The 25,806-nt window shown below is 30.8% G+C and overlaps 3 protein-coding genes across 12 annotated transcripts; 1 reads left to right on the forward strand and 2 right to left on the reverse strand.

The window, feature by feature from the left end:
* Positions 1–155: 155 nt before the first annotated feature.
* LOC138933097 (serine protease inhibitor 28Dc) lies at positions 156–12,522 on the reverse strand. 4 transcript variants are annotated; one of them, XM_070295587.1, is made up of 9 exons: positions 12,069–12,522; positions 8,884–9,036; positions 8,214–8,721; positions 3,483–3,806; positions 2,842–3,177; positions 2,237–2,493; positions 2,015–2,144; positions 1,330–1,628; positions 156–1,209 (listed from the first exon to the last, which is right to left on the reverse strand). In XM_070295587.1, the coding sequence occupies exons 4-9, from the start codon at positions 3,792–3,794 to the stop codon at positions 615–617; spliced, it is 1,929 nt and encodes a 642-aa protein (XP_070151688.1). In that variant the 5' UTR covers positions 3,795–3,806; positions 8,214–8,721; positions 8,884–9,036; positions 12,069–12,522; the 3' UTR covers positions 156–614. The 4 variants fall into 4 exon arrangements, with proteins under 4 accessions (XP_070151688.1, XP_070151687.1, XP_070151685.1 ...); XM_070295586.1 differs by having other exon boundaries at positions 156–1,137; positions 1,210–1,628; XM_070295584.1 differs by having other exon boundaries at positions 156–1,628; positions 12,069–12,521.
* LOC138933096 (retinoblastoma-like protein 1) lies at positions 12,071–19,291 on the forward strand. 3 transcript variants are annotated; one of them, XM_070295580.1, is made up of 9 exons: positions 12,071–12,380; positions 12,910–13,441; positions 13,549–13,845; positions 14,381–14,482; positions 14,706–14,800; positions 14,897–15,277; positions 15,358–15,797; positions 16,176–17,130; positions 17,256–19,291. In XM_070295580.1, the coding sequence occupies exons 1-9, from the start codon at positions 12,243–12,245 to the stop codon at positions 17,436–17,438; spliced, it is 3,123 nt and encodes a 1,040-aa protein (XP_070151681.1). In that variant the 5' UTR covers positions 12,071–12,242; the 3' UTR covers positions 17,439–19,291. The 3 variants fall into 3 exon arrangements, with proteins under 3 accessions (XP_070151681.1, XP_070151682.1, XP_070151683.1); XM_070295581.1 differs by having other exon boundaries at positions 14,381–14,443; XM_070295582.1 differs by lacking the exon at positions 14,381–14,482.
* A 742-nt stretch (positions 19,292–20,033) lies between these two features.
* On the reverse strand, positions 20,034–24,727 carry Fuct6 (alpha-(1,6)-fucosyltransferase 8). 5 transcript variants are annotated; one of them, XM_070296111.1, is made up of 6 exons: positions 24,469–24,727; positions 23,232–23,514; positions 22,940–23,113; positions 22,635–22,853; positions 22,410–22,491; positions 20,034–22,334 (listed from the first exon to the last, which is right to left on the reverse strand). In XM_070296111.1, exons 2-6 carry the CDS (start codon positions 23,465–23,467, stop codon positions 21,273–21,275), a joined length of 1,773 nt encoding a protein of 590 aa, XP_070152212.1. In that variant the 5' UTR covers positions 23,468–23,514; positions 24,469–24,727; the 3' UTR covers positions 20,034–21,272. The 5 variants fall into 5 exon arrangements, with proteins under 5 accessions (XP_070152212.1, XP_070152216.1, XP_070152217.1 ...); XM_070296115.1 differs by lacking the exon at positions 24,469–24,727 and adding an exon at positions 24,122–24,431; XM_070296116.1 differs by lacking the exon at positions 24,469–24,727 and adding an exon at positions 24,118–24,431.
* Between the last annotated feature and the right edge of the window lie 1,079 nt (positions 24,728–25,806).

A 25,806-nucleotide genomic window follows, 5' to 3' on the forward strand; every position in this document is an offset into this window, starting at 1 on the left:
TTATGAAACACTATAAGAGTATTATGTATAATTAAGTTTAGATAAGAGCAAGGGAAAAAGGAATTAAAGAAAAATTATTTTTATTATTGAAAAAATACAAAATAAATCATATATAGCAAAATAAGACTGTATTACAGTGTCAAATTAAGCTTAAAATCTATTAATTGTACTTTGTTATAATTAAATAAGGCACTATGGTAGCGTTGGACATTCATCCGAAATTCTATAAACTTGAAATTATTAATATTTTTGATCTCTTTTCAAAAGTAATATTTCAATCACCTTTACATCATCTTTCATTTGAGTAATATTAAAAGAATACACTGAAGATGTAATATTATCTTAAAATATCAGCGTATAACGCAATAAAGCATCTGGGCACCTGTTACGTATGTAAGATAGAATAGATTATGATAAAACGGAATGTGATATTGCAACGCAATGCTCGGTGCGGGACGATAAGGCTATGCGAAAATCAAGCGATATAGAAAAAAGAAATAATAGTCGCATTTGTTCAAATAATCACGAAACGAATACATAAATAGATTACACGCGTACAAATTATTCGAGGAAAATGAACTCTATATATTTACGCAGAACATTCATAGCTCATCTCATCTGACAATGGCGTAGTTCGGAACTGGCGCATTAACCGTTCCCCAGAAGAGAACAAGCTTCGTGGGATCGTGTCTGATGAAAAAGAGAAAAGGTCGATTGGCGATCAGTTTCTTTTGATTGCCGTCTCGCCGTAAAAGTATCCCGGTCGTCGCTGCGGCCTCCGTTCCTTTTTCCGTCACATCCATCTCTACCTTGTGTAGTACCTCATCGGCGAATAAACCCGGATTCACGAGATTCGCGCTATGTCGGAGATTATCTAGACCGTAAGACGGGAAATTCTTACTTTGCATGAATCTCAAAAAGTTCTCGTCTATGGGTCGACTCTGCCGTCTCTTTCTGTTCTTCGTTTTCTTCTCAGCGTTTTGGAAACGATACTTGTTCTCCTCTAAACTCACGTATCTCGTATTTTCGTGACTAATCTTCGCCGTGACTTTCTCGAGGCTATCGTTTTCCGTGACATACATCGTTCGCGATGACGTAACGTTGCGTTGTTTTTCATCCAAAACATTACGACGTGCTCTGCGAATTTTTTGAATATGAAATCCTGTGTTCCATTGCTCAATATTATAGCCGCGTTCCTTATCATCGTACCTGAAAAAATTTGCTCTCGCACCGTTACTCATACTCTGACTATTGTTATCCCCAAAATTATCCCGTGAAAAGATAAGATATTCGTTGGTTTTACTCGACAATTGTTCTGGAGAGACTTGCCGTGAAATGTGCGGTGACATATGTAAAATCGGCGCAGCTGCCGTATTTTGACCGTATCCACTCGACAAGAGACTTAAATCCGCAGCTTTCGCGTCAAATAACGAGCGTAAACCCAAACTTTGTAGCGCACTATTCAAACTCAACGTACTCGAGAGTTTCATTCGAGGGAAACCGATGATACAAGTTTGATTCTTGAGATTACTTATTAGGTTTTCGATAGTCTCAACTGTTAGTTGATCCTGAAAATTCTTTAAAGCAGTGGCTCCTTCGACTTTCGGCAGAAGCACGTACATCGACATCTAGAAATGAAAAAAAATCTTCATGAATTATGGGCTTAAGGAAAAAAATTGGCTGAGGTAAACTATTTAAAGTTATTAATTTACTAAAAATAATATGAAAAGATATTAAAAGGAATGCAGAAATGAGATATCTTAAAAATAATGAAATTTTTGGAGATATCGCAAAAATTTAGACTTTATCTCGTTAGTGAAAAATAGTTTTTTTAAAAATAAAAGTAGAAAACAAACAAATCAAAATATAATTTTTAAAAAAGTATGTCAATAGTGTGTATTATCTAAAGAAACATCTTGAAATCTTGTTAATTTAAAGATATCTCAATATTAAATTAGGGCAGCATAATATAATTAACATTCTCAGGTATATTAATATTATTTTCACTTATTACCTCTAAGCCTTTATAAGGTAGAGCCAATATTTTAACGCCTAATGATTTGTCTTCGTAAAAAGGGAAATTACCGCCATTGTACATCATATCTATCCCGATCGTATCATTTGGTTCAACGAAGAATTCTTTTCTGCAGCAGAAAATATAATATATTATTTAAAATATTGAAGGCAGAATCGTTTTCTCGATCGCCGTCGATCTAAATAAAAAGAAATATCTTACTTCTGTGTCATGCCCTCTAAGAAATGTTGATTCCATTCTCCTTTAAAATAGAGCGCCGATAACAGAATCACCATGGTCGTTGGATCTGGTACACTGTTCAATATACCATCGATCTTTCCCATCGTCCGTTCCTTTACCCAATTGTTTATTATATCTTTAGCTTCTTTGCCTTTTCTTTCAAAATCTAAATTTATTACTTCGCTCTTATATACGTCCATGCTAATCGCGCGAAATTCAGGACGAATCGGATATCCCTCCTAAAACAGGAATTAAAGAGATTCATTAAATTTATTAAAATAACATTTTAGAATTAAATGAAGAATTTTGTTATCTACATTCGCATGCTTCAATTTTAATTTACAAAAAATCTTCCATATTCAATCATTTATAATTTGGATATCATTAATATTTCGTGTGTGTGTATTACTTATATGTATATTACTTACACATTATTTACTACATATATGTGCTTAAGATATACTGAGATAAAGATATTTTTTATAGATTTAAATAATGGATTTGATTTTGATATTTCATTACACTATATAAGTATAAATTTTTATATAATTATCCAATATAACAGAAATAAAACATTGAATGTGTACCTGAACGAAAACACCACTGGCGGAATCTACGCGCGGCTTATTGCTTCCCTCAATTCTATAGTTCGCGATATCCAGCAGTTGGCCAAACGTCTGATGAACTATTTCCGAGTGTTGAGATATATCAACACCTGATTCCAAACCGAGCACCCGCGAGACTTCGTCAAAAGTCCTGCCGGCGGAACCCAACAAGACTAACGATAATGCAACAGCAATACTAAGTGGAGAGAAAATGACGTTTTCACGTTGATTAGCCATTGATGTGTCTTTAGTATTGTATATCGCTCTATTCAAGTCCAAAGAGAACTTCATAAGACCTCTGGATATAATATTGTTCACCTAAAATCAACGATACATCGACAATGTATTTTTATACAAATATTTCAGAATCAATGGAAAACGAACATATAATTATTCGTTTCTTTAATTGATATTTTCAAACAACAATATATGAGAAAATTTTTTAAAAGAAGCATGATGCCTCTCTCTCTCTCTCTCTTATTTAGAACGTGACGCTGTTATTTCTACAGATTGTATATCCTTTAAAATGTAATTCATAAAAATTTACAATTAATTTTATTTTCACAACAAATTCTTATTGCATGCAAAAATAACGTGCGAATAACAAACCGATAAAAACTTACATGATTATCCCAATTTTCCAATAATGGATTAATTGTCGGATTAGCTGTCGGACTCACTGAGGGATAAAAGGGTAGTTGAGTTGTAGAATTAATTTGTGCCGTTTCTCGAATCGCAACGCTGTATCGCGGAGCGGACTCTTGATTAGATTGTTGGATCTGAACTGTCTGACTATTGCTGACTGTTTGTAATGCAGGATAATTAGCAGGTTGCGATCCTGTGACAGGTGCACGACCCTGGTGGTATTGATCCGGATAGACGATCTGACCACCAGCCAACACCAGAAGACCAAACATCAACCACATTCCTGCCATGCTTTCGAGTATCTACAAGAAAGATACAGGTGTTTGTAATATTGATTTTCTAAAACGACGATAAATAAAAAAAAGAAATTGATAAAAATATATTCTGTAACATTATGAAAATATTAATTAATCTTCCTGCGATATCAGAGGAATTAGTTTAAAATTTTTTTAATTTTCTATATTGCTTTTTGTTCATCTTTTTACATCTTATATAGATTTAAATGATTCGATAAAACGATTAGATAATTTCGCAGTAAGTCGTTAAAACTATTTATATATATATATATATATATATATATATATATATATATATATGTCTTTCTTTTCAAAATACAGCGATAGCGGAATTAGAAAGAGATAATTACTAGCTTGGAACTATGAATATACAGTTGGCGTTCATTGCAAACAATTAACGTAGGGGAATCTCGTAAATATAATAACATCTAATGACATGTAGTTCACATAATTGCTCACATCCTATACACGTGTAAGCGAGCGATAAATACCATTATATCATTATTATTTGCAAATGCGATAACAATGATATTTCATATCATTGCCAATGATATTATAATATATAAAGCCAAGAATAACGAAATATGATCGGTGATTATAAAAGAGGCTCAAGAGACAAAAATGTATTATTGTTGTATCGTTGTGTATAAAATATATACGCTTTTTCGCATTTCTAACAATAAATGACATTCAAAATATCATCGATTTTTTTTTATCATAATCAATTATACCCCAGACGCATTTAGCTAATTATAAAGATAGATGAGACTAATGAGACAAAACCAGTCAGGAAACATATTTTGATAGATATATCTACAAACAGGAAATATGCGCAAAAAGCTCGCATTCATGTTAATCAGACTAATAAACATCTTCATTGATTTATTTATTATTTATTTTTAATTTAATTTATTACTTTTATATTTAAGTTAGTTATTTATTTTTTCTAATCTATTCGAGCAAATTAATATTATGTCTAATAATATTTTTAAAACGTAATTTTAAATTGTTTTCAAATATCTTAAATAGAAATATATAAGATGTTTCGGGGAATAAATATTTAACATTTTAATATTAAAAATATTAAGGAGTAAGAACAGGGTATGAGTTTTTGCTAAGAAATAATGAGAGTGATATCGAAAATTTGTCTTAAAGTTTTTGCAAAAGACAGAACATCAGATAAGTTAGATATTCTGTATAATTGATGAGGTATATAATCTTAAGTGCATACCAAGCGCAGCCACGAGAAGATGATTATCTAATTTTATTCAGTGTCCATCACGCTAATAGTTTAACGATCATTCATCTAGCGTTCAACGTAAAACTATTTATTCTATCGTAATCTATCGTATTTGTCAAACATATTCTAACATCGATTAGGCTGCCTAGAAAAGATACGATTCATCCATCTTTTATATAATTCACTGCAACGAATATTGTAAAAAGAAGAACAAATTAAAAATAATTTATAGAAATAAATATTTCACAGAATAATATATAAATACATTGCAATAGAAAAAATGTTTTTCAAAGTAAAAAAGAAATCCGAATTAATTTGAAAAAAAAAAAAAAAAAAAGGAATTGTATTCATTGGGATAATATTCTGTTTTCGAGTAGTTTTGCATTGAATATTTTTTTGTCTGGAACGTATAATGAATCAATGTCAATGTCAATCATCAATGAATTTACAATACTTCTGTTGTACTCGTTAACATTGGGACAATGCAGCTATGTGCTAGGAATAACCCAACGCCTTTAAGCCCGTCAGTAAACACCTAACACGTTAAAGACGCGATTGTAAAAGCATCACATACAACACCGTTGGAAATTCCCAAGGGAGTGGCAGACACGTACCATAGATTAGGGTTCAACCGCATAAAAACATTCTATGCGGTTTTTTTTTTAAGCCACTTCCCCAAGATATCTTTTGATCCCCGATAAGAACGCTCTAATATGAAAATATCCTAATACGAATGATTTTTAAGATCATAGATACTATATATGATGTCCGACAAAATTGCTATTTTACCTTTATTCGTGATTTTTTCTTTTTATTATTAAGTTGAAGACGATTACGTACCTTAACAAAAATTTACGACTTACGTAAATGATAAAATTTACGTAAATTAAGCAAAACAAAGATATTTTTAAAATAAAAATTATGCGAGCAACAAAATTTTATTCTTTGGAATAATTTTTAAATATGATCTTCTAACAAAATTATTTATTCAAATATCAATTACAAGGATTTAATTGATTAATTTAATATCGCATGATAACCAAGTTTCAATAAAAGATAATCTCTTGAAGAAAATTTTTTGCTGATGCAAAAGACCAACTCGATTAAGAAATCCGTAACTGAAAAAAAAAAGGAACAATGTTTAAAGGAAAAACCCTGCATATATATAATAAAATAAAATAATCGAAACTAATTTTCCCGATATCTTTCGTAGGAATGTATTTTATCGAATGTCATGCTGATGTAGTATATGTGATAATATACGATGTAGCATATGTGATGCAGTATACAAGAATAGTGACGTTTCTGATAGCTGGAATTCCCGCCTTGGAAGTCAAATAACGATGAGCTATTTTCACGATTATGTTCAATCAGTCGAATCCGTTTTTTTCGCGCTTATCTGACAGTTTTGTTGATATTTATATGTATTTCCCATCGCGTAACTAGATAATATGTGCATTATCCAATGACATATATTTTCCGCGTGTCATGAAATCTCATAACTCTCATGTTATAACAAAGAAAACACAATAAAATTCACGGTAATTGTAAAAATAAATCATAAAACAACCATCAATTGTGCTATTGATACAATTTTTGGATATTAAATGTACGCAATTACAATCTTTATGCTCATTCGTTAATATATAAAACGCAATATTTATCATAATTCTTTTTCGTATAAACATTGAAAGTTGAAAACTCAGTAAAATTATACCGGCTTCAATATCTTTATTTATTTATTTATTTTACAAACTAAGTTCGATGAACCAATTATTTTCATTTTAGCTGTTTTTCTAAGGAACTTTACTCTAAAATTTTTCATTAATAACCATTAAAAAATTAATCATTTTAATTAAAAAGCTACGTTACTTAATTATAGAGCAATCAATTATAATCAACAGTCCAACAGTTAACGTGCATCAAGTTCAAAGAGGCTATTAATGGCATAAGAATTAGCATTTCGAAACTAAATTAAATTTGCGATATACTTATTTTATCCGATTTTTCTTTATTTTTATTTTACTATAACTATAATTTTTACTTAACAGCTCTCTTACTTTATTATAATCAAATTTCATTTTTTTTTTAAATATCTACTATTCTCAGTTATCAAAACGTCACTTTTAAACAGGATTTGATCTTATCCCGAAGGTCATATGTGAAAGTATAGTCAGCATAAATAGCTTATCACATATTGCATTTTTTATATCTTCTTCAATTTGTATAACACGCTAAATAAATAATAGTAATATAAAGTAAAACTATACCATATGTCATCATCAACTCTCAAAAGAAACGCTTTTCATTAATTACGGTCGATGGTAATTATTAATTGTTATGAAATTTGGCACTTATTATGAAATTCAAAATAATTACCTCAGTAATTATCAAATCTTCGCAATTCATGTATAAAAAAATAATGTATTTATAATTACAGATTACGACAACTCATAATTGATTAACGGAAGGGGGATAATTGAATTAACTATTAAGTGACAAAACAGGCAGATAAAAGCCAAGGCGCAAATTTATTATTGTTAAATTTTATTAAAATTGCGAAAATGTACGTTTCGGATATTAATAAAATTTAACAATAATAAGTTCGCGCACCGATACCCCCGCCTTGGCTTTTATCTGCGAAATTTTCCCACTTAATTGATATTACTCTGAGGCTACTAATGTTATTATTGAATTAATTATTCTAGAAAGAAAGGACCCGCGCGTTACGCAAAATCTTTCTCACGAAGAATATATACAATAGTATTAATTAATACAATTTATAAAGATATATTTAATTATTGTTTTCATCACTAATATTTCATCACTACTCATTCTATTAATGTTTTTAAACCAATGGTTGATACAAAATTATTTTAAGAATGAAATAAAATATATATATAATCTAAAGATTTTATATTTCATAAACATTTCGAAGCATTAATATATAATTAATGTTATATTAAGAAAATTAATATAATTAATTAAGATAGAGTATTTCTATCGTATTTAATCTCATTATATTTCTTTTAAATCGACAAAACTGGAGTTTTATTTAACACGTATCTATACGTGTAAAAAAGCGTCGGTAAAAATGCATTCTCGATATTCTTCGACGATAATATCCTTTTCAAGGCAAAAGGGAATATAATTAAGTGACGATTGACACCCACCTGGAGAAAGCACGACGATACAATCCTCGTAAAGTCCTCGAACTGTGCGATTCTCTCGATCGATTTACCGCTTGAACGCAGGACGCTACGACGTTACAATGTCCTCTAGATATGGGTCAAGTTCAATCTATTCTTCACGTTGCGAATGCCGAATGTCATATGGACATGATAATTATCTCGGAAATTGGCTTTGAAAACGAAGCTCTTTACCTCTACGCTTTAAATTGCCGTCGAACAAGTCTTACTCGTAACACGTGTCGCGTGAGACACGCGGATACTAACCGGGCATCGGTCTCGTCGATCTCTTTTATTGGTACCCAGGTTGACGATAATAGCGCAGAGTCGCAGAGACGCAGAGAGATGTGGAGAGAGATGCGAGCGTGGCGCGAATACCACCGTATAACTGGACGAGGCTCGACGACACTGTGACTCAACAATCTCGCTTACGCTTTAAGCATAGTTGACACGATACTTTCCTTCCGCTGACTTTTGTTTATATAAAAGTGTCCTGGAATAATTATAACAGTTAAAGAAAAAAATAATTTTGCGTACAAGACGCTAATAGTGAAAACATCTTAGAGTGAGAATAATGTGCTAAAAGTATAAATAAATAGATAAATTTGGGATAAACTGGATGCATATTATAACTCAGCACTCTCTTTGAGATTACCTTATACTTTTATATATTTATATCAATCATCGTCTTGCATAATCCATCTACTTTATATTCATGCAGGCACCCTGGTAAAGGCAGAATGAGGGCGCACAAGGAACATTTATTATCGGGATGTGTTACGTGTACTTGCGACAGAGACCAGTTTTCCTGCAAATCATATGTTAAATGTTAGATCCTAATATCATAACAGATAATAACATAGAATACATCATACGGGATATAAAATGTTGTCCGCAAGTATAAACTGCTCGGATGTGAAATAAGTATTCGGTCGAATAGCTGATCGAGCATAGTCGCGATTAATATCTCATTGAGCACACAATATGTATTAAATGTATTTTCAATATTGATTGTTCATTAATTGTGCAATTGATTGTAAAAATAATATTTATTTAATGTTTATTAATTATTTATTCACATGAAATATTCCTTCGACATAGCAAATGTTAATATAAATATTTTTTTAATGATTAAAAAGGGACCTCAATCCACTATTTTAATGTTTACAAAAATATCTTTCAAAAATTTTTTTAAACATTTTCAAAAATATTGTCTGCTCATTGAGACACGATCTAATAATTTAATTAAATTATTTTAATTTGTAACTGTTTTAATGTCGCTTATCAACTATATTGTATCGTTTAAAAAAAAAAAAAAAAAAAAAAAAATTTGAAAATTAAATAAGATACGCATCGATTCGCGGTAAAATATTTTTTGCGGAACATAATGATTGCATCTTTGAGTCATACATTTCAATTATTTATTTTGTGTAGATTACGCTTGGTTGATTATATGTATCATACGATGAGTGTCTCGTGTAATTATTACGCGTGATATGGCAAACAAAAATTTATGGTTCTGTATCAGCGCGCTTCATTGTATTCTCGTTTCCGCTCATTTTATGTCTTTCTGAATAGACCGAAAAGTTCGCCATTCCCAGAATTGGAATTAACAATGAGCGACATATTTTTATTACACGTAACGCGTCATAGATAAACGAGATTCATCGGAATACATCTACCTTTCATGTAAAAATATCAATTTATTGGAAAAAAAATTAATTAAAAGAATTAATTTTTATTATAAAAACTAATTATGATCTCTTTTTAATATTGGATATATAAAGAGGTCGCAATGAATAATGATCTCTTTACAATGATTTTCTCTGAAATAAAAATCGACGTTTTATATATACGTCTAAAAATATATTACAATCTGATATATATCAAAATATATATTAATTTTTCAGGTGTACCTTTCTAGTGTATATGTGTGTGTATTGTGTAGATACACGTCTTTTGTATGTTTTTTTAGATGCAAAAACGTAATAAAAATTTGTCTATCAATTTCTTAATTTTTGTATATTAAATGTACAACAAAAGGCACATACATATATATAATTTTATAAATAGTTCTCATAAAATCGTTGTGTATGTGTGTTTGGGTCTTTATAAGAATATCGTATTTATATTGTTGAGAAAATTAAATTAACTTTATAAAATCAATGGATTCTGTTCTAAATTCTTAAATGCGCGCCCGGCAACAAAATCAAATTTTCCGATTAGGTAAAGATCACTCCAGAATTATATATTAATCTTATCTCTATGATAAGATCATTGAAAAGAACGCTTTTATTATTAGAAGCGGGCAATACAGAAATAAAATATGTAAACATTTCATTGGACATATATTTTGATATAAATTTTAGGAATATTAAATAGACATGGAAAGCCGGAAAGACTGTGAACCGGAACTAATAGGTTTTGGGACTCCTCAATACACTTAACAAAACGAACTATACAATCGAATGCATTAATAAAACTTTTTTTTTCATTACATTAAATAAACGCACTCACCGACTCTTTTCAATATCTACGAACGTGTATAGTAATTGAATCGTGTAATTATAACTGATATATTTAAGCGAAAGAATGCGCGCTTAATTGTCGGACAAATTTCATCACACGGGAATTATTACACGTCTCTCTATAGCATTAAAATTATATTCTGTTTTAATTAATAATTGCATACAAATGAAAATGTACATATAAATAAAAATATATTAATGATTTTTCAGTATTACCAAAGACTGACAGCGCTCTATCGAAACGAACAGCTGATGTGCCCAAATGGCGGGACAAATATACTGCGCATGCGCGATAGCATGAGCCGCGCTCAATTCAATGAACTTTATCAGGACTTTCCTATACTATCCTGTAGAAAAAAATCAGGGCCAGAATTTAAACAGTAAAGTGGAAATAGTTGCGAATTATTTATTCTTCCTTTAATTTGTAAAATATTGTATATATCTAGTTTAAATTAAATAAAGTCAATATTTTTAGCTACGATACTAAATACTATGGACCAATCAGCGAATCTCTGACAAAGATAGCGATTCACCCATAGACATATAGTATATCTAGATCGAGTGTTGAGGAGCCGAGGTGCACGTAGACAAGGACATACTCTATTTCGTGGCCCTATTGCGTTCTCTCTCGCTCGCACGTAGCATGACGAAAGAGAGCGCTATGCTACGTGCGAGCGAGAGAGAACGCATGGGGCACGAAACAGAGTATATCCTTTTCTACGTGCATCTTTACTCCAATTCCTTAAATAAAGGCAAACGCTCGGTCTAGATATACTATGTTTATGGTATCAACAAAATAGTTGATCGACGAAAGAAAATCCTGATGTGTGGGACCCTGTTTAATCCTTTTCGAAAGTTATTTTAAAAATTTTGAAAAATTCCTTAAGAACATGAAACAAAATGTAATATTCACAAATTATATTTATTTATCTATTTATTTACATAGGTAAACTTAACTCATCGTCTTCCGCGAGATCCCGCCAAAACTAAGACGTCCGTCACATACACGTGACTGTAAACGTCATTGACATTATGTCACACGTGCGCAAAAAATCTGGCCCGTCTAATAGCGTTTTCGAACGGATTTTAATCCATCCCGGATCAATTAATCACTATTTTAAATCACTACTATAAATTCCTTTATTGGCAATGATCTTATATTAATCAATTTTGGATCGATCAAACCTGTTTCATTCGAAAATGTTATAATAATTAACAACACTGCCGGAAGGAGAAGAAATTAAAATCCTCGCCGCGAACGCACACTCGCGGTAGACGAGCGCACTATTAGCGGTGCCACAGTACTACTTACTATTACGTTTCCCGCCAACATAGCAAAGATGTCGGCGCTCGTGTCGTTTCCCGCCAAGCCCCCGCGGCAACCTCGACGACACGGCGGAGCGAAGTTTTTGTATGGCGGTATAAGAGAGTTTTCCCCGCGGTTTGTCGTCTGAGCTCTCCTTGGCTGGAAATTACGGCGCGGAAGATGGGGCAGTCGGACGATATCGAGGATTCGACGTACAGTCAGCACCAGGATCTCTGCCAGAAGCTGAATATGGACGCGACCGCCGCGTCCGAGGCCTGGAGATCCTACGAAACTATCCGACAGAACTACACTCTCGAGGTGGCATTTACCCTAATAATAAACTACTAATCTCTCGGCACGACAATTAAAATGCGTTTATTATAAGATTATATGACCCTTCGATGCGCCAGAACGATACAATGTTTCGCGACACACTCGGACGACGATAATACAACTACTTTGAATCACCGATGTTCCGCGCGAGAAAGAAAGAGAGGAAGCGGTCAATGTCGAGTGATTTTCTATACTACGCATTTGCGAGGATTTATTTAAAACGCAATTGATAAAAATATAATGCGTTATAATCTCGGAGGGTTGTGTTAAAGATATTCATTGGCATTTTTTTTTTTTTTTTTAATACTTTATATATTTTTAATTGTAAATATTGTCATGTATACATAAATTCTAATACTTCAAAATTTCTTACTTTAAACAGTAATTTGGAGAATCTTATTAATTTTTTAATAATAATGACAATTCTTTTCCCTTTGCTTTGTTCCCTAATAATATATTAATATATTTCATCAGTCTGAAAAACTTTTTTTTTTTTTTTTTTTTTTTTTTCTAGGGTGATCAGTTGCACTGGATAGGATGTGCATTGTATGTAGCTTGTAGAAAGTCCTCCACACCTACAGTTGGGAGAACAGGTGCTAATGTGGAAGGCAATTGTGTATCGCTGACACGCCTTTTGCAATTGTGTAATCTCCCATTGATACAATTCTTTACAAAGAGTAAGTCATGGGCGGATATGGCTAATATGCCGCAAGACTTTCGTACCAAGATACAAAAGCTAGAAGCAAATTTCTCAGTATCTATGGTCATATTTAAAAAGTACCAGCCAATATTTACCGATATATTCAAGGATCCAAGAGAGGATATCTCTAGACCGCCTAGATCTAGAAGGCATAAAGCAGTACCCTGCACACCTACCAGAGTTTTTGAATTCTGTTGGACATTATTTATATGCATAAAAGGTGCAATTCCTGATATCTTGGATGATCTTGTTAATTCTTACCATCTTTTATTGGTCTGCTGTGATCTTATATATAGCAACGCTCTGTTATCTAACAGAAAAGATTTACTGAATCCTAACTTTCCTGGCAAGTATTTGTTAAGTTAGTTTTAGAATAGACACATGAATTACATTTTATGATACAGCAAAAATAATTTTACATATCTACATATATTTTATTTTTTTGACTTATAGGCTTGCCAGCAAATTTCAATGATGAAAACTATACTCCACCGCAAACAGCAGACTGCATTGTTAGCTTATTGTGTGAGCGTCATGAAGCAATTCCTGTTGAAGCTAAAGTTATAAAGGAATATTGCATGAAAAATTATATAAACAAGTTGTTTAACGAAAAAATCCTACGTGGTGATCAATCAAACTTCTCTGGAATATTAGAGGCACTGAACTTTGATGGCAACAACAAAGCTGTTAGTAAAGCTTACGAGCAGCGTGTGTTAAGCATTGGGGACTTTGATGAAAGAATTTTCTTAGGTAAAATTGTTATTTAATAATCATTAGAAAACAATTTCTTTGTATATCAATATTACACACACACACATACACACAAATTATATAAGATGATTAAGAAACATATATATGAAGAATACATGCATTACCATAAGCTTGCGTTATAATCTTGCATGTCCTGTACTAGCTTTTATATCGCTTTTATAAATATTTATGTAAATAGTTAAAAACCTATATGCTGTGTGATTAATAATTATTTGCAATTTTAGTCATGCTAAATTTTCATGTAAATTATATTTTATATTTTTCCTTTTTTTTCTCTTTTTAATAAAAATTTTGTTTTATTATAAATATTAGTGGCTCTTATAATATATATATATATATAATACATAATTTATACTTTTTTTTTTTTATAATGAAGCTATCTGCATTTGTAGATTGATAATGTTTCTAGTTGAAAAAAAAGAAATGTTCCTAGTAATTTATCTATTTTAAGTTATTGTATTTTTTCTTTTAAAACAAATTTGTGTCTCTGCTTTGTCGTGACTGTGCTTTGTAGCGGATTGGAGGAGAGTAAATTTGAGCATCATATCAAATTTGGATATATCTGGCCAAGATACTAGTAAGCATGTCCAATTTGCTAAATATGTAATTTTAAAAGGTGGGATATAAAAATTCAGTGAGATAAAAAATTCTTATATTTTGAAAAGGTACTTTTATTTAAGTGATTAATCAAATTAATTTTTTTGGGTTGTATTAATTCCACAGTTTTTAAACAAAAAGTTTGCAATTTCAAACAAAAATGCGATTTTCTAATTTTTAATTTTTTTTAAATTAAATTACAAATGCTAATTCTATTAATATTAATATATAATTTGTTTCAGGCCATGATGCTAATGAAAACATTGGTTCTCCTATGCAAATAAACATTGACGATTTTCATGAAAGATTGCAGATGAAAAGGGAACAGCATGCTGGAGTAAGTTTTAAGAAAAATACTATTTCTATTTTATCTAAGAAATGTAATGCATTTTTCTAAGTATAATGTGTATTGCAAACTTGATTTTTTTTATAGCATATACAGTATCTAGTACCTGCTACACCATTGACTAACCGTAAATATCTTCGATCAAAGGATATGTCTAATATAACACCGGTGACAACAGCAACTCAAAGTGTCATTAAATTGCAAGCTCTGATAGCTGGGCAATCTACTCCAAGCGAAGGCCTATTACAAATGTTGAGCAATTGTTCTCAAGATGTTAAATCTTCAGTTGAGGCAAAAGTTAAACAGATTGGTGACCAATTTTGTGCAAATTACAATAACAATGTAAATGATGTTTCGACATCCGACTTTGGAAAGAAACGTCTTGTCATGGGACAAACCCTATTCTACAAGTTACTAGAAATGATTTTAAATGACGAAAAGCGTAAAAAGCCGAATGACGACATAACTGTAAGTTGACATAAATTGTGAATATATCGAGAAATTATTACAGTTGTACATGTTTATATATTAATATTTGTCTGTTACAGAATCTCCTTGTGAATGAAGTCTTCATTCAATGCCTGTTTGCTTGTTGTCTTGAGATAGTTATTTATTCATACAAGAGTAATGACAAAAAATTTCCATGGATATTAAAGGCTTTAAATCTAGATGCATTCTATTTTTATAAAGTTATAGAAATTATAGTAAGAGCCGAGGATCAATTATCACGAGACGTTGTCAAGCATTTGAATCAGATCGAGGAAAAGATTCTAGAGTCTCTGGCTTGGCGGAGTGACAGCCCTCTTTGGCAAACGATCGAATCCCTACCGGAAGATGTGCCGAGTTGCGAGGAAGTTTCCTTACCTGGCACTTTGGAAAGTGTCGATCCAAATGCACCTGGCCAACCCGTGTTAAGACGGATTGCTCTAGATCGGGATCGTACTCATTATGACATTCAACAGAGTCCAATTTCGTCCGCTTCGGAAAGGTATAACATTTCACATATTCAGTCAACTAAAAGGATAAGAAATATAGTTAAAAAATTTCAAGTTTTTTTCAGAAGTTAGAATTGTATGAATGTACATTTATGATCCATAAAAAAAAATTATTAATTAATTGTGTTACTGAAAGTCATTTAATAAATTTGAGGATATATGTATAATTGTAATTGCTTTATATGTAATAATACTACATAATAATACATTATAATAACAATTATTAAATTTTGTTTTCTTTGAAAATTAATCTATTTGCAAAATAATTAGAAATATTATAGAAATCAAATTTATATCATCATTATTGTTTATTTAATTAAATTCTTCATCAAGGAAGATATATGTATATATATGTTGTGTATTGTGTTTAGATTTCAGTCTCCTATCGCAGCATCTGGTATAGCAAAGAAGCGATTATTCCCTGAGACTAGAGTTACCGGTCAAAGTGTTTTAAGAGTCGGACAAAGTGTATTATCTTCTAACAGAGGAATGTTAATAGATAGCCAAAGAATACTTTTGGTACCCGATCAAGCTGCCGTTTCGAGAGCGTCAGGCACATCAGCTTCGAATAATCCCACTATACAAGTTACACAAGGAACGAATAGAGATATAGCTAGACCGAGAAGAACAGGTTCTGTGGCGTTATTCTTTCGAAAGTTTTACAATCTTGCATGTGTTCGCATGCAAGATTTGTGCAATTCGTTGGAAATATCGGACACCGATAAGAAGAAGATATGGACGATTTTTGAATATTCTATCAAAGAACGTACCGAGCTAATGAAAGATCGACATCTCGATCAAATCTTAATGTGTGCAATTTATGTGATATGTAAACTCGTGAAGATGGAAAAGAACTCATTTACCGAAATTATGCGCTGTTATCGTCTCCAGCCGCAGGCAGAGTCACATATATATAGATCGGTGCTTATAAAAAAAATTTCAAATGACGGAGATCCGACAGCAAGTAGTAGTAACGAGAGATCGGAAGATAATGGTACTTTAGTAGAGAATGTAACTCCGCCGACTCCGTCAAATATGGCTGGGACATCGCAGAACTTTGATGGAGAGGAACGAGGCGATTTAATTAGATTCTACAATAAAGTATATGTGCCACAAATCAAAGAATATGCGAATAAATTTGGATCAGCTCGCGGTAATAATATCACGAATCTCTCGTTAAGTCCTCTACCAAAAGGAAACGCGTCTACTAACTCTCCAGTGAGGCGTGTTACCAATAGTATTATGACGCGTACTCTAAATCCGAGGGCTATTACTGCATCACCAGCACCACAATTAAGTTATTGCTTCAGTCGTAGTCCTGCTAAGGTAAAATTGATTTTGATCTAAATTTAAGTTTTATCTCTTTAATTTCTAGATCTTTGAGGTACTAAAATTTGATCTTTTCTCATCTTTATATATATATATATATATATTTTTTTTTCCTTTTTCAGGATTTAGAAGCTATTAATAAGATGATGATATCTGTCGATGCGAAAAAGAGCGTAGGAAAGCGATTACTTTCCGATGATACGGATATAGAAATGACAGAGGGTACATCTCCTAAAAAAACTGCGACCTTTGTCGCGCGAAAATTAGAAAATATTATTGGAGAACGACGAACGCAAAATCAATAAGCGCAATGTGGTAAAATAATAATGTCAATCATAACTTACAAGGACGAAAATTTGTTTGATCTGCTTATTTGCATTTGAATTGGCTTATTAAAAACAAAGAAACATACCTACACAAGACAGATGATTTAATTTTTTGTGCAGTATAAATTTGAGTCAAATGTTATTTCTCAGGTATAGTCATTCTAACAAATTGGAACTCAATATAAAGTATCATTCACATTATATGCTGTATGCTGTAATGTTTGTAATTTTATTTAGTGTAAAGTCAGAATTCAATTTCCAGTATTGTTGGGGTTGACTTTTATTGTACCAGAGTAGATTTCTTTTTCTTTTTATTTTATAATTTACTGAACCAAATTGTCTTTCAAATCGTATACTGAAATCTGGAATACAAAAATGTATAAGGGATTAAAACTACGAAACATGCATAATTGCATTTTCCATGTTATCATTAATATACAATCTTTTAGAATTAATTGAAAACATAAACATCGTGATTTTTAAAATTTGTTTATTGTTACTTCTCGATCATGATTGTTACATAAAATTATCTTTATGTAGTAAAATTGCATATCTATCATATATGTTATAGTGATAATTAGTGTATATAAAATTACCGGTTATTCTGTAGAAGTATTAGCCAATGATTTTATATAATAATCAAAATAATCACTTTTTCAGGATAACGTACATTTAAATAAAAAATTATTTAAATAGGAGAAAGAACATTAAATAGGAAATTTGCAAAAAGAATATAATAGTATTATCGTGACAATAAATTATAACTCCCACTATGATATATGGGCTGGCTCACTATCATCAACAAATATTTTAATGGTAGACTTTTTTAGACTAGATTAAAAAAATTCAAAATTTATTTTGCTTAAATAAAAATTTGATTAATTATTTTTTATTGCTATTAATATTGGTTATTTATGTTAATTAAATATTAAATAAAAATTTTATACAGACTTCACAGAATATAATATTGTATTATTTATATTTATATTTAAAACTTAATCTCTTAGAAATTTTTTTATCCCTTATGATTGAAAGACTATATTGATAAAAATTCAACATTAAAATAATTATCATTTTTTTATTTTTGAGCTATAATATCTGCCATTAAAATATTATTCAGTTATGGTCGAACAACTCATATATACATAAATATTTTGAATTTGTAAAATAAGTTAAATAAAAAAATATATTATAAATAGTTTTTGTTTTTAATTGTTATAATTAAAACTCGTTGATTGTATGATGTCTTGTAAAAGGATAACCTAGTCAATATTTGTGAAACATTTCATATATATCTTTCATACACTGGAAATTGTTCTGACTCTCAAGTGGGTATTTTATGACTCGTCAGTAAAATCATTAAGTTTTTATTTTTTGTTTTGCAATCAAAACATATACAAGATTTATAAAAATATAGTTGCAGCCATACTTGATAGAAGTAGTTATTTTAACAATAGATTTAAGTTCACCATGGGAAAAGCAACAAGTATATACTCGCAGTAAATACAAATATCAGTGTTGGATGATATCTGATTAAATTTACTTTTTTTTTCTTTTCTTTTTTTTTTATATAAGAGAAGAATATAGATTCAATGTAATAATTGGACCTAAAATCACAATTATATTTATCAGACAAGCGTATCTTGTATTTCAAAATGTAAATTATTTGTATTTTTTGAAATTTAGTTTATCAAAAGTTAGAAAACTTTAAGTAGATGTATAAGTATTTCTAAATTCGATTCTCTATGATCTCATTAATTTGCCATTTATTATCGAACAATGTATAAAATGAAACTTACGAAATAAGAATGAGAAAGACAATTATTATATTTATTGCATTGAAAGAACTTTGTAACTTGAGCTTAATATAATTGAATATTAATCGCAAATTGAATACTGATACTTTAATGTAATTGAATATAAATATTCGTTATGCATGAGATGATTATGTGTTGCTTATTTTTGTTTGCATTATTATTCTATATAGCAGTATTGTCTACATACTTTGGTTATTATCGTGTTTTATTTTTTTTATCGATCACAGTAAAATATGTACAAGAACACTGTTTCGTTCAACAATCTTTGTCTTTTTTCTTTCAAATCAAAATATATATATTGTATTTTTAAAATAAGATTTTAAGAAGAAAGAACAGATGAAACTTTTTTATTGTGATTTTATTTTATTATTTATTATTATTTTATTATGATTGTATATGCGACTAATGACAATTATTTCTGACATAATTTTCCTTATAAGTAGTATAAAAAAACCTTTTATACATATTATATATATATTGACATATAATGATCTGCTCTTACAGCTTTTTTATATATATACAAATCATACGCAGAAATGAATCAGCGATATATTATATTTAAAAAATGTAACCTTCTTTTTTATAAAAAATGCACACTATTTATACTTAAAATTTTATTATAAGAATATATTATACAGGGGAATATATGCACACACACACACATAAAATTTTACAATCTATTTCTATATATTGTAAAATATTCATGCTTTATGCTTTGCTTAATATTAAAAAATTACATACACATAATATCTTTTATGAATTAAGTCTTTATTAGTCAAAATCAAATTCAAATCTTATAATAACAATTCTCGTTTGCATTTTGCGTATAAAATATATTACAATATGTATATATACACAAAGAAAATTCCTATATATTTAAGATAGGCCTCACGCCTAGCTCGATGTTCGCGCGCGAGTATTTATTATATATATGTGTATATATATATATATATATATAGTACATTTGTGAACATACTATATATATTTATATATACGATGTATGTACATGGACATACTATGCATATTTATATATATAATGTATGTATTTAGACATTCTTTACACAAATCATGCATAATACATTAAGTTTTAGAATTATCCAAGTATGATGAGTATGTAAATTATATATTATACAATTTGTACGCTGTGAACATTGAGTCATTAATCAAGGATCATTAAAATATGTTGCTGACTGCTGAAGCAATGTCTCCCGAAATTCTCACGAATTTATTTACAAAGGATAATGAGCGAACGAGAAATCAAACTTCTGACTATATTTTTACGTATTTTTCCAATGAAATCGTCGAACTCAATACCTCACAATGATATATTGGCACAAATGTCGGATGGTTCAATTCGCGCGATAAGAAGTCCTTTTCTGTCCATTACATCTATGTTATGTACATAATACAGAACAAATACAGCTTATCAATTATTAAAAATATCGAAAAACAATATTTCATGATTCATTATATTTCAAAATATAATGACTCGGTATATAATTATTCCTCTTTCTAATTAAATCTCCCAATTAACAATCACTTCGTAACTTCAATGACAATATATCAAAATCTTATAAATGCTATATTGCTACATATTTGCAGTGTGACATTAATCTTTAACATATTAAATCTGCATAGTATCAACTAATTATTATTATACGATGTTATATGTGAAAAATCACAAATATTTTAAAAACTTCTATTATATGTCATTTAATATAAATTATATTTGTAATCTTTTTAAAATCAAACATGATTATGTAATTGATGCAGTATACAATAGATTCCTATATTTGATAAGTCATGGACATTTTTATAAGAATTTACAAGCATTAGAATTTTCATTTACAAGTAGCAAAATATATACATTGTACCATATTATCTTTGCTAACACTTTAAAAATTTGATTTTTGAAGAGAAATAATGATTCACTGATGCTCCAATAATTCTTTTTATGAAGATAGAAAGAATTATTAGCTTTGCTATTCTGAATCTTTTAATCGGCTTTATCTTCCACCAAAGAAACATCTGGATATTTTGGAAAATCTACAGCATCAACAGGATTTTTAACTTTGAAACTAGGAAATAATCCTGTCATGCTAGTTCTAGTATTGTACCCTTTGGAGAAACCATCCCAATGATTACCAAAAACATCAATCAAGTCTCCGATCTTCAATTCTAGCTCCCCGTTCTTCCTCGGTTTATGATCTAAAATAGCTACATGGGGATGCGGATTTTGTCCCCCGTAATAATATATATCGTCGAGGGATGTAAATCTATCGTATGCATCCACATAGAAGGTTTGCATTAACTCATACGCGACACGACACACCTGAGAACTGAACGTGCACACTAAATAATCGCATTCGGATAAAAGGTGAATATCGATAATTATTCCTTGTAACGAAGTATCTGAATATCGCTTTGCTACAGACGCTGTCTCGGCGATGTCCGGATCACCTATTATTTCGTAATTTGTATAACGTTTTCTAGCTGTTGTTATCACTTTTGGATCATCACTAGCTATAAAGACCCTCTTTATATCTGGCTTGGTTTCAAGCTCATCAAAATACTGTTCCACTTTAGTCATATATTCATCTATATCATGATAAGCTGCCTCCGTACCTACTTTATCAGTCCTACGTACATGAACACCAACAATAGGTTTCTTAAAACCAAGTCTCTTTTTTGCCTTCTCTAATGTTCGTTTCACATGATCCTGAGGTCGCATCAAGTATTTCAATACCTGTCCTACCCACCAAACTAGAGGATGACCATGAATCTTCTCTAATCTTGGCGCTAAGTCGGCAGGTACACTAGGTGGCTGAAACCTTGGTTTTGGATAAACATTGTCTACTATCGGCAAGGATATTACTTGTTTAGAAGGATCACCAGGCCAATTGGAATGTGAAACACCTGTTGTAGATACGCAAGTATTGCTGAGAGGTTTGAATACAGATTCCCAGCCATCTTTGTGATACCTCCATCCTTTAGATTTTATTATCAATGTCCTCTCTGTACCATAAGCTACTAGAAAGCAGTATGTGATGTGATGAATCTGCAAATGAAAAAACATGCACTTATTTTATTTGTCCCATTTAAGAATTTAATTAGCATAATTTAATTTTCTTACTTGGCAGCCAAAACCGCATCCTTTATTTAAACTACATATCAATTTCTTTGCTTTATTACAATCGGCAGGATTTTGTAGATACCTTTAAATTAAATACAAAATGTATAATCAGATTTGAGAAGATATATATAGCTAGATTAGATCAGATTTGCAAAATTGCTTTGATATATTAAATATTTCAATAATGTATGTAATTTCAATAATTTATGTAATGACAAGTTGTACCTAAATCTTCTCTGAACTAGATCAGATAAATCTTTTGCTTCCCTTTCCCGCCATTCATCATAACCATCTACTTTCTTTAATTTATCGATATTTGTTATAAGTGATTTTTTATGTTCCCATACATTTTTCAGTACATCTTGTATCTCTTTCTCCCTCTGATCGTATGTAAATTCATCAATGTGCTTTTTAAATTTGTTTAATTCGGCGCTAATATAATACCTGTGACATATGATAAGTAAATAATCTTATTTATAATATGTCAATGTACATATCTGCATTTTTCAATTAGTTATTATTATATTTACCATGTCTCCTGAATATCATTTCTCAATCGCCGTCGCAGTTCCTCGTGTTCTAAGGAAGGAACACCATGCTGTAATCCATCTTGATGCTCTATCAGATCATAATAGGCTGACGCTTTCCCGACCTTATCTTGTATGGAACCTAAATGATCGCCTTTTATAGATTTTGGTCCTTCTCTGGAAATTATGTTAGCCTATACAATGAAAAGATCGCAATGCTCTATGTCTCAAATTTCACATTTCGATGTTGATGAATATTTCCATGTTTTTCATACATTCTCGTACACAAACATACCCTAATATGTAGTTTTTTAACGCATCGTTTTGCCTCTTTAGAATTTCAAAGTCGTTAACCATTTGTGCTAGGCGTTGCGTATTCTCTTTATTGGCAGTACTAGCATCTCGGCTTGACAAGGAGTTTGATTTAAATATATGAATGATTGATAGAATCAATACCAAAAACCATGTGACCAGTAATGCTATTCCAAGCTTCCCTAGCCAACCAGGTCGTCCGGAACAAATCGCTAGCATCTTGAATAAAGTATTTTTGCTTATGATGTGTCATAACATTACGATATCTGAAAATATAATAAAATAATATAAGATTTAAATAAAGTAAATATACTTTAATTAGACATATTTTCCCTCTTATATACTTAAATATATATATATATATATATAATTTCTAATATTTCTAAGAGTAACTCTCATATTCTTAAATTTTGTATATTTAAGTTGTAATTTATTTTGAAATTTATATGATATATGAACATTAATGTATATAACGATACAAAAATTCGTTTTTGTATCTAAGATGTATTAAAATAATTTTTAATACATCTTAGATATAAAAACACGATTTCTATCCCGATATATTTCTGCATTATTGACACATCTCGGTAAAACTATCACTATCTCTCATGAAACTATAACTGTCACTTTCTCTCATTTTTTGTTCCTTATTGGATTTCCATTTAATAAGGGACGCAGCACCGTCACAGTTCAATTATTACTGGTTATAATAGAAAAATTCAAAAATAAATACGTGCTCGCTCACAGATGAACGAAGCAACGTAGAGAGTATAAAACGGCGTTAATTACTTCCGTTTCTATATTCGCGACCGTTCCATAACCTCTGTATTATCTCTCTATCTTTTCCGATTCATGAGGTATGTGCGTACATACACGCATGCATGTAACATGCCACGAACGATGAGGTGATAACTCCGCCAATTATCGTTACACGAGAATGTAAAACGCAAAATATGATAATTTCGTTATATACGAAAATTGCGCGTAATCTCCGCGAGTTTAATCGTAGATAATTAGACACGGATAAGGAGTTTCGTCTCTCTTTCTCCGATGATCCGTCCCGTTGTCTCGTTCGTTGTCGTATAAATATAATGATCACTATTAATGCGTGCCAATCCGATCAGCATCCGAACTCGAGTGAAATTACTCTGCTTTTTCTTTTTTTTTTCATTTTTTTTTTGCGTGTCGTGCAATCTGGTTTAACCGCTTTTCGCACTTACGTGTCGGCCACTCGCCTCGCGCTCCGCTGACTTACGAGAGACGACACGCTTATCTGTCATCTGTCATCTGTCACCGCCGTTACGAACGCTCGAATTGACACGTTCCGTCCGACACTGCACCGTTATTTACTCTCAGACTGATTACTCGTTCCATCCCGCACTTGAACGAATACTCAAGTCGGGTTAGCGTATAATAGAGGAGAGCTAACACCACCTTGCCACGCGTTACCAATGTCAGTTGCGATAACGAATTCGATGGTTGCATATTATATTATATAGTACGCATCGGAGCACATCGAAGAATGTCTTATAATATATTAATGAAATGCATAGCGTAAAAATGCCTGAAAGTGTCCAACGTAAATTCTGTTAAATGATATGTAAGGTGAGAATTTCATGGATCAGCTGGTTTTTTTTTTTTTTTTGCTTATGCATACATTTTTTGTTTTTATCTCATTTTATGTTTACGAAACCCTTTACCAGCATCTTTACTGGTGCATTCAATCGAGTTTGTTGCTTTTACTTTTCGTGTCCGATGAGCAGACGATACTTTTAAAATGTATTTTTAATATTTATTGTTAATTAATTGTACAAATTGATTGTAAAAATAATATTTATTTAATGTTTATTAATTGTTTATTTTAAATATAAAATATTCGTTTGATACAGCAAATGTTAATATAAGCATTTTTTTAATGATTAAAAGGGAACTTATAATCCATTATTTTAATGTATGTAAAAAGATTTTCAAAAATTTTCAAGAATATTTTCAAAATATTGCCATTGGATAGACATATCGTTTTGCATTAATCCTTTGAAAAATGAAAATTACGAGACTGTCAATAAGGTATACGAGAAGTTTTTTTATATCGTGTTGAATAAAGAGTGTTCTTCTTGACTTGAAATCTTTTATGACATTATATTGATTACATCATTTTCGTTTATCTTATATGAACATTTGAAAAGTATCATTTGGACAGAGAACAATCGATAATATGTGTCAAAGGACTTTTCTATTGTACTATTGTTGATATTTTAATATTTCATTCCAGTATCAAAAAATTATATATAATAAGGACATTCTAAATTAATTTCTTCTTAATGTCTCATAAATCATCTTGAAATTTATTTCCATATTAATTACATCTGAAATTGGCGCTACATTGACGATTTCGATATACCTCGATACTAGAATCGTTGTAACATATTGGTTTGTGCGACATTCAAATTTTCGCGCCATAAACAGTCACATTTGCCTTTTCTCGCGACGGCAGATGGCGTTGGACGTTCGTCTCTGGGCGCGTGCCGCTTAACGACCGCGATGCTCGCGAGCATCAT

The sequence above is a fragment of the Polyergus mexicanus genome, unplaced genomic scaffold (assembly GCF_030449975.1).
Source record: "Polyergus mexicanus isolate NDT 795.1 unplaced genomic scaffold, iyPolMexi1.0 SCAF_5, whole genome shotgun sequence".
Taxonomy (NCBI): Eukaryota; Metazoa; Arthropoda; class Insecta; order Hymenoptera; family Formicidae; genus Polyergus; species Polyergus mexicanus.

Excerpts from the sequence above, each read along its gene's own strand:
- LOC138933097 (XM_070295584.1), bottom strand. The coding sequence starts at position 3,794 with ATGGCAGGAATGTGGTTGATGTTTGGTCTTCTGGTGTTGGCTGGTGGT. Across the intron at positions 3,178-3,482 it reads TGGAAAATTGGGATAATCAT|GTGAACAATATTATATCCAG; the intron begins GTAAGTTTTTAT and ends CGTTGATTTTAG. Across the intron at positions 2,494-2,841 it reads CCAGTGGTGTTTTCGTTCAG|GAGGGATATCCGATTCGTCC; the intron begins GTACACATTCAA and ends TTCCTGTTTTAG.
- LOC138933096 (XM_070295580.1), top strand. The coding sequence starts at position 12,243 with ATGGGGCAGTCGGACGATATCGAGGATTCGACGTACAGTCAGCACCAG. Across the intron at positions 13,846-14,380 it reads TGATGAAAGAATTTTCTTAG|CGGATTGGAGGAGAGTAAAT; the intron begins GTAAAATTGTTA and ends TGTGCTTTGTAG. Across the intron at positions 17,131-17,255 it reads TCAGTCGTAGTCCTGCTAAG|GATTTAGAAGCTATTAATAA; the intron begins GTAAAATTGATT and ends TTCCTTTTTCAG.
- Fuct6 (XM_070296111.1), bottom strand. The coding sequence starts at position 23,467 with ATGCTAGCGATTTGTTCCGGACGACCTGGTTGGCTAGGGAAGCTTGGA. Across the intron at positions 23,114-23,231 it reads TTAAAAAACTACATATTAGG|AGAAGGACCAAAATCTATAA; the intron begins GTATGTTTGTGT and ends CATAATTTCCAG. Across the intron at positions 22,854-22,939 it reads AATGATATTCAGGAGACATG|GTATTATATTAGCGCCGAAT; the intron begins GTAAATATAATA and ends CATATGTCACAG.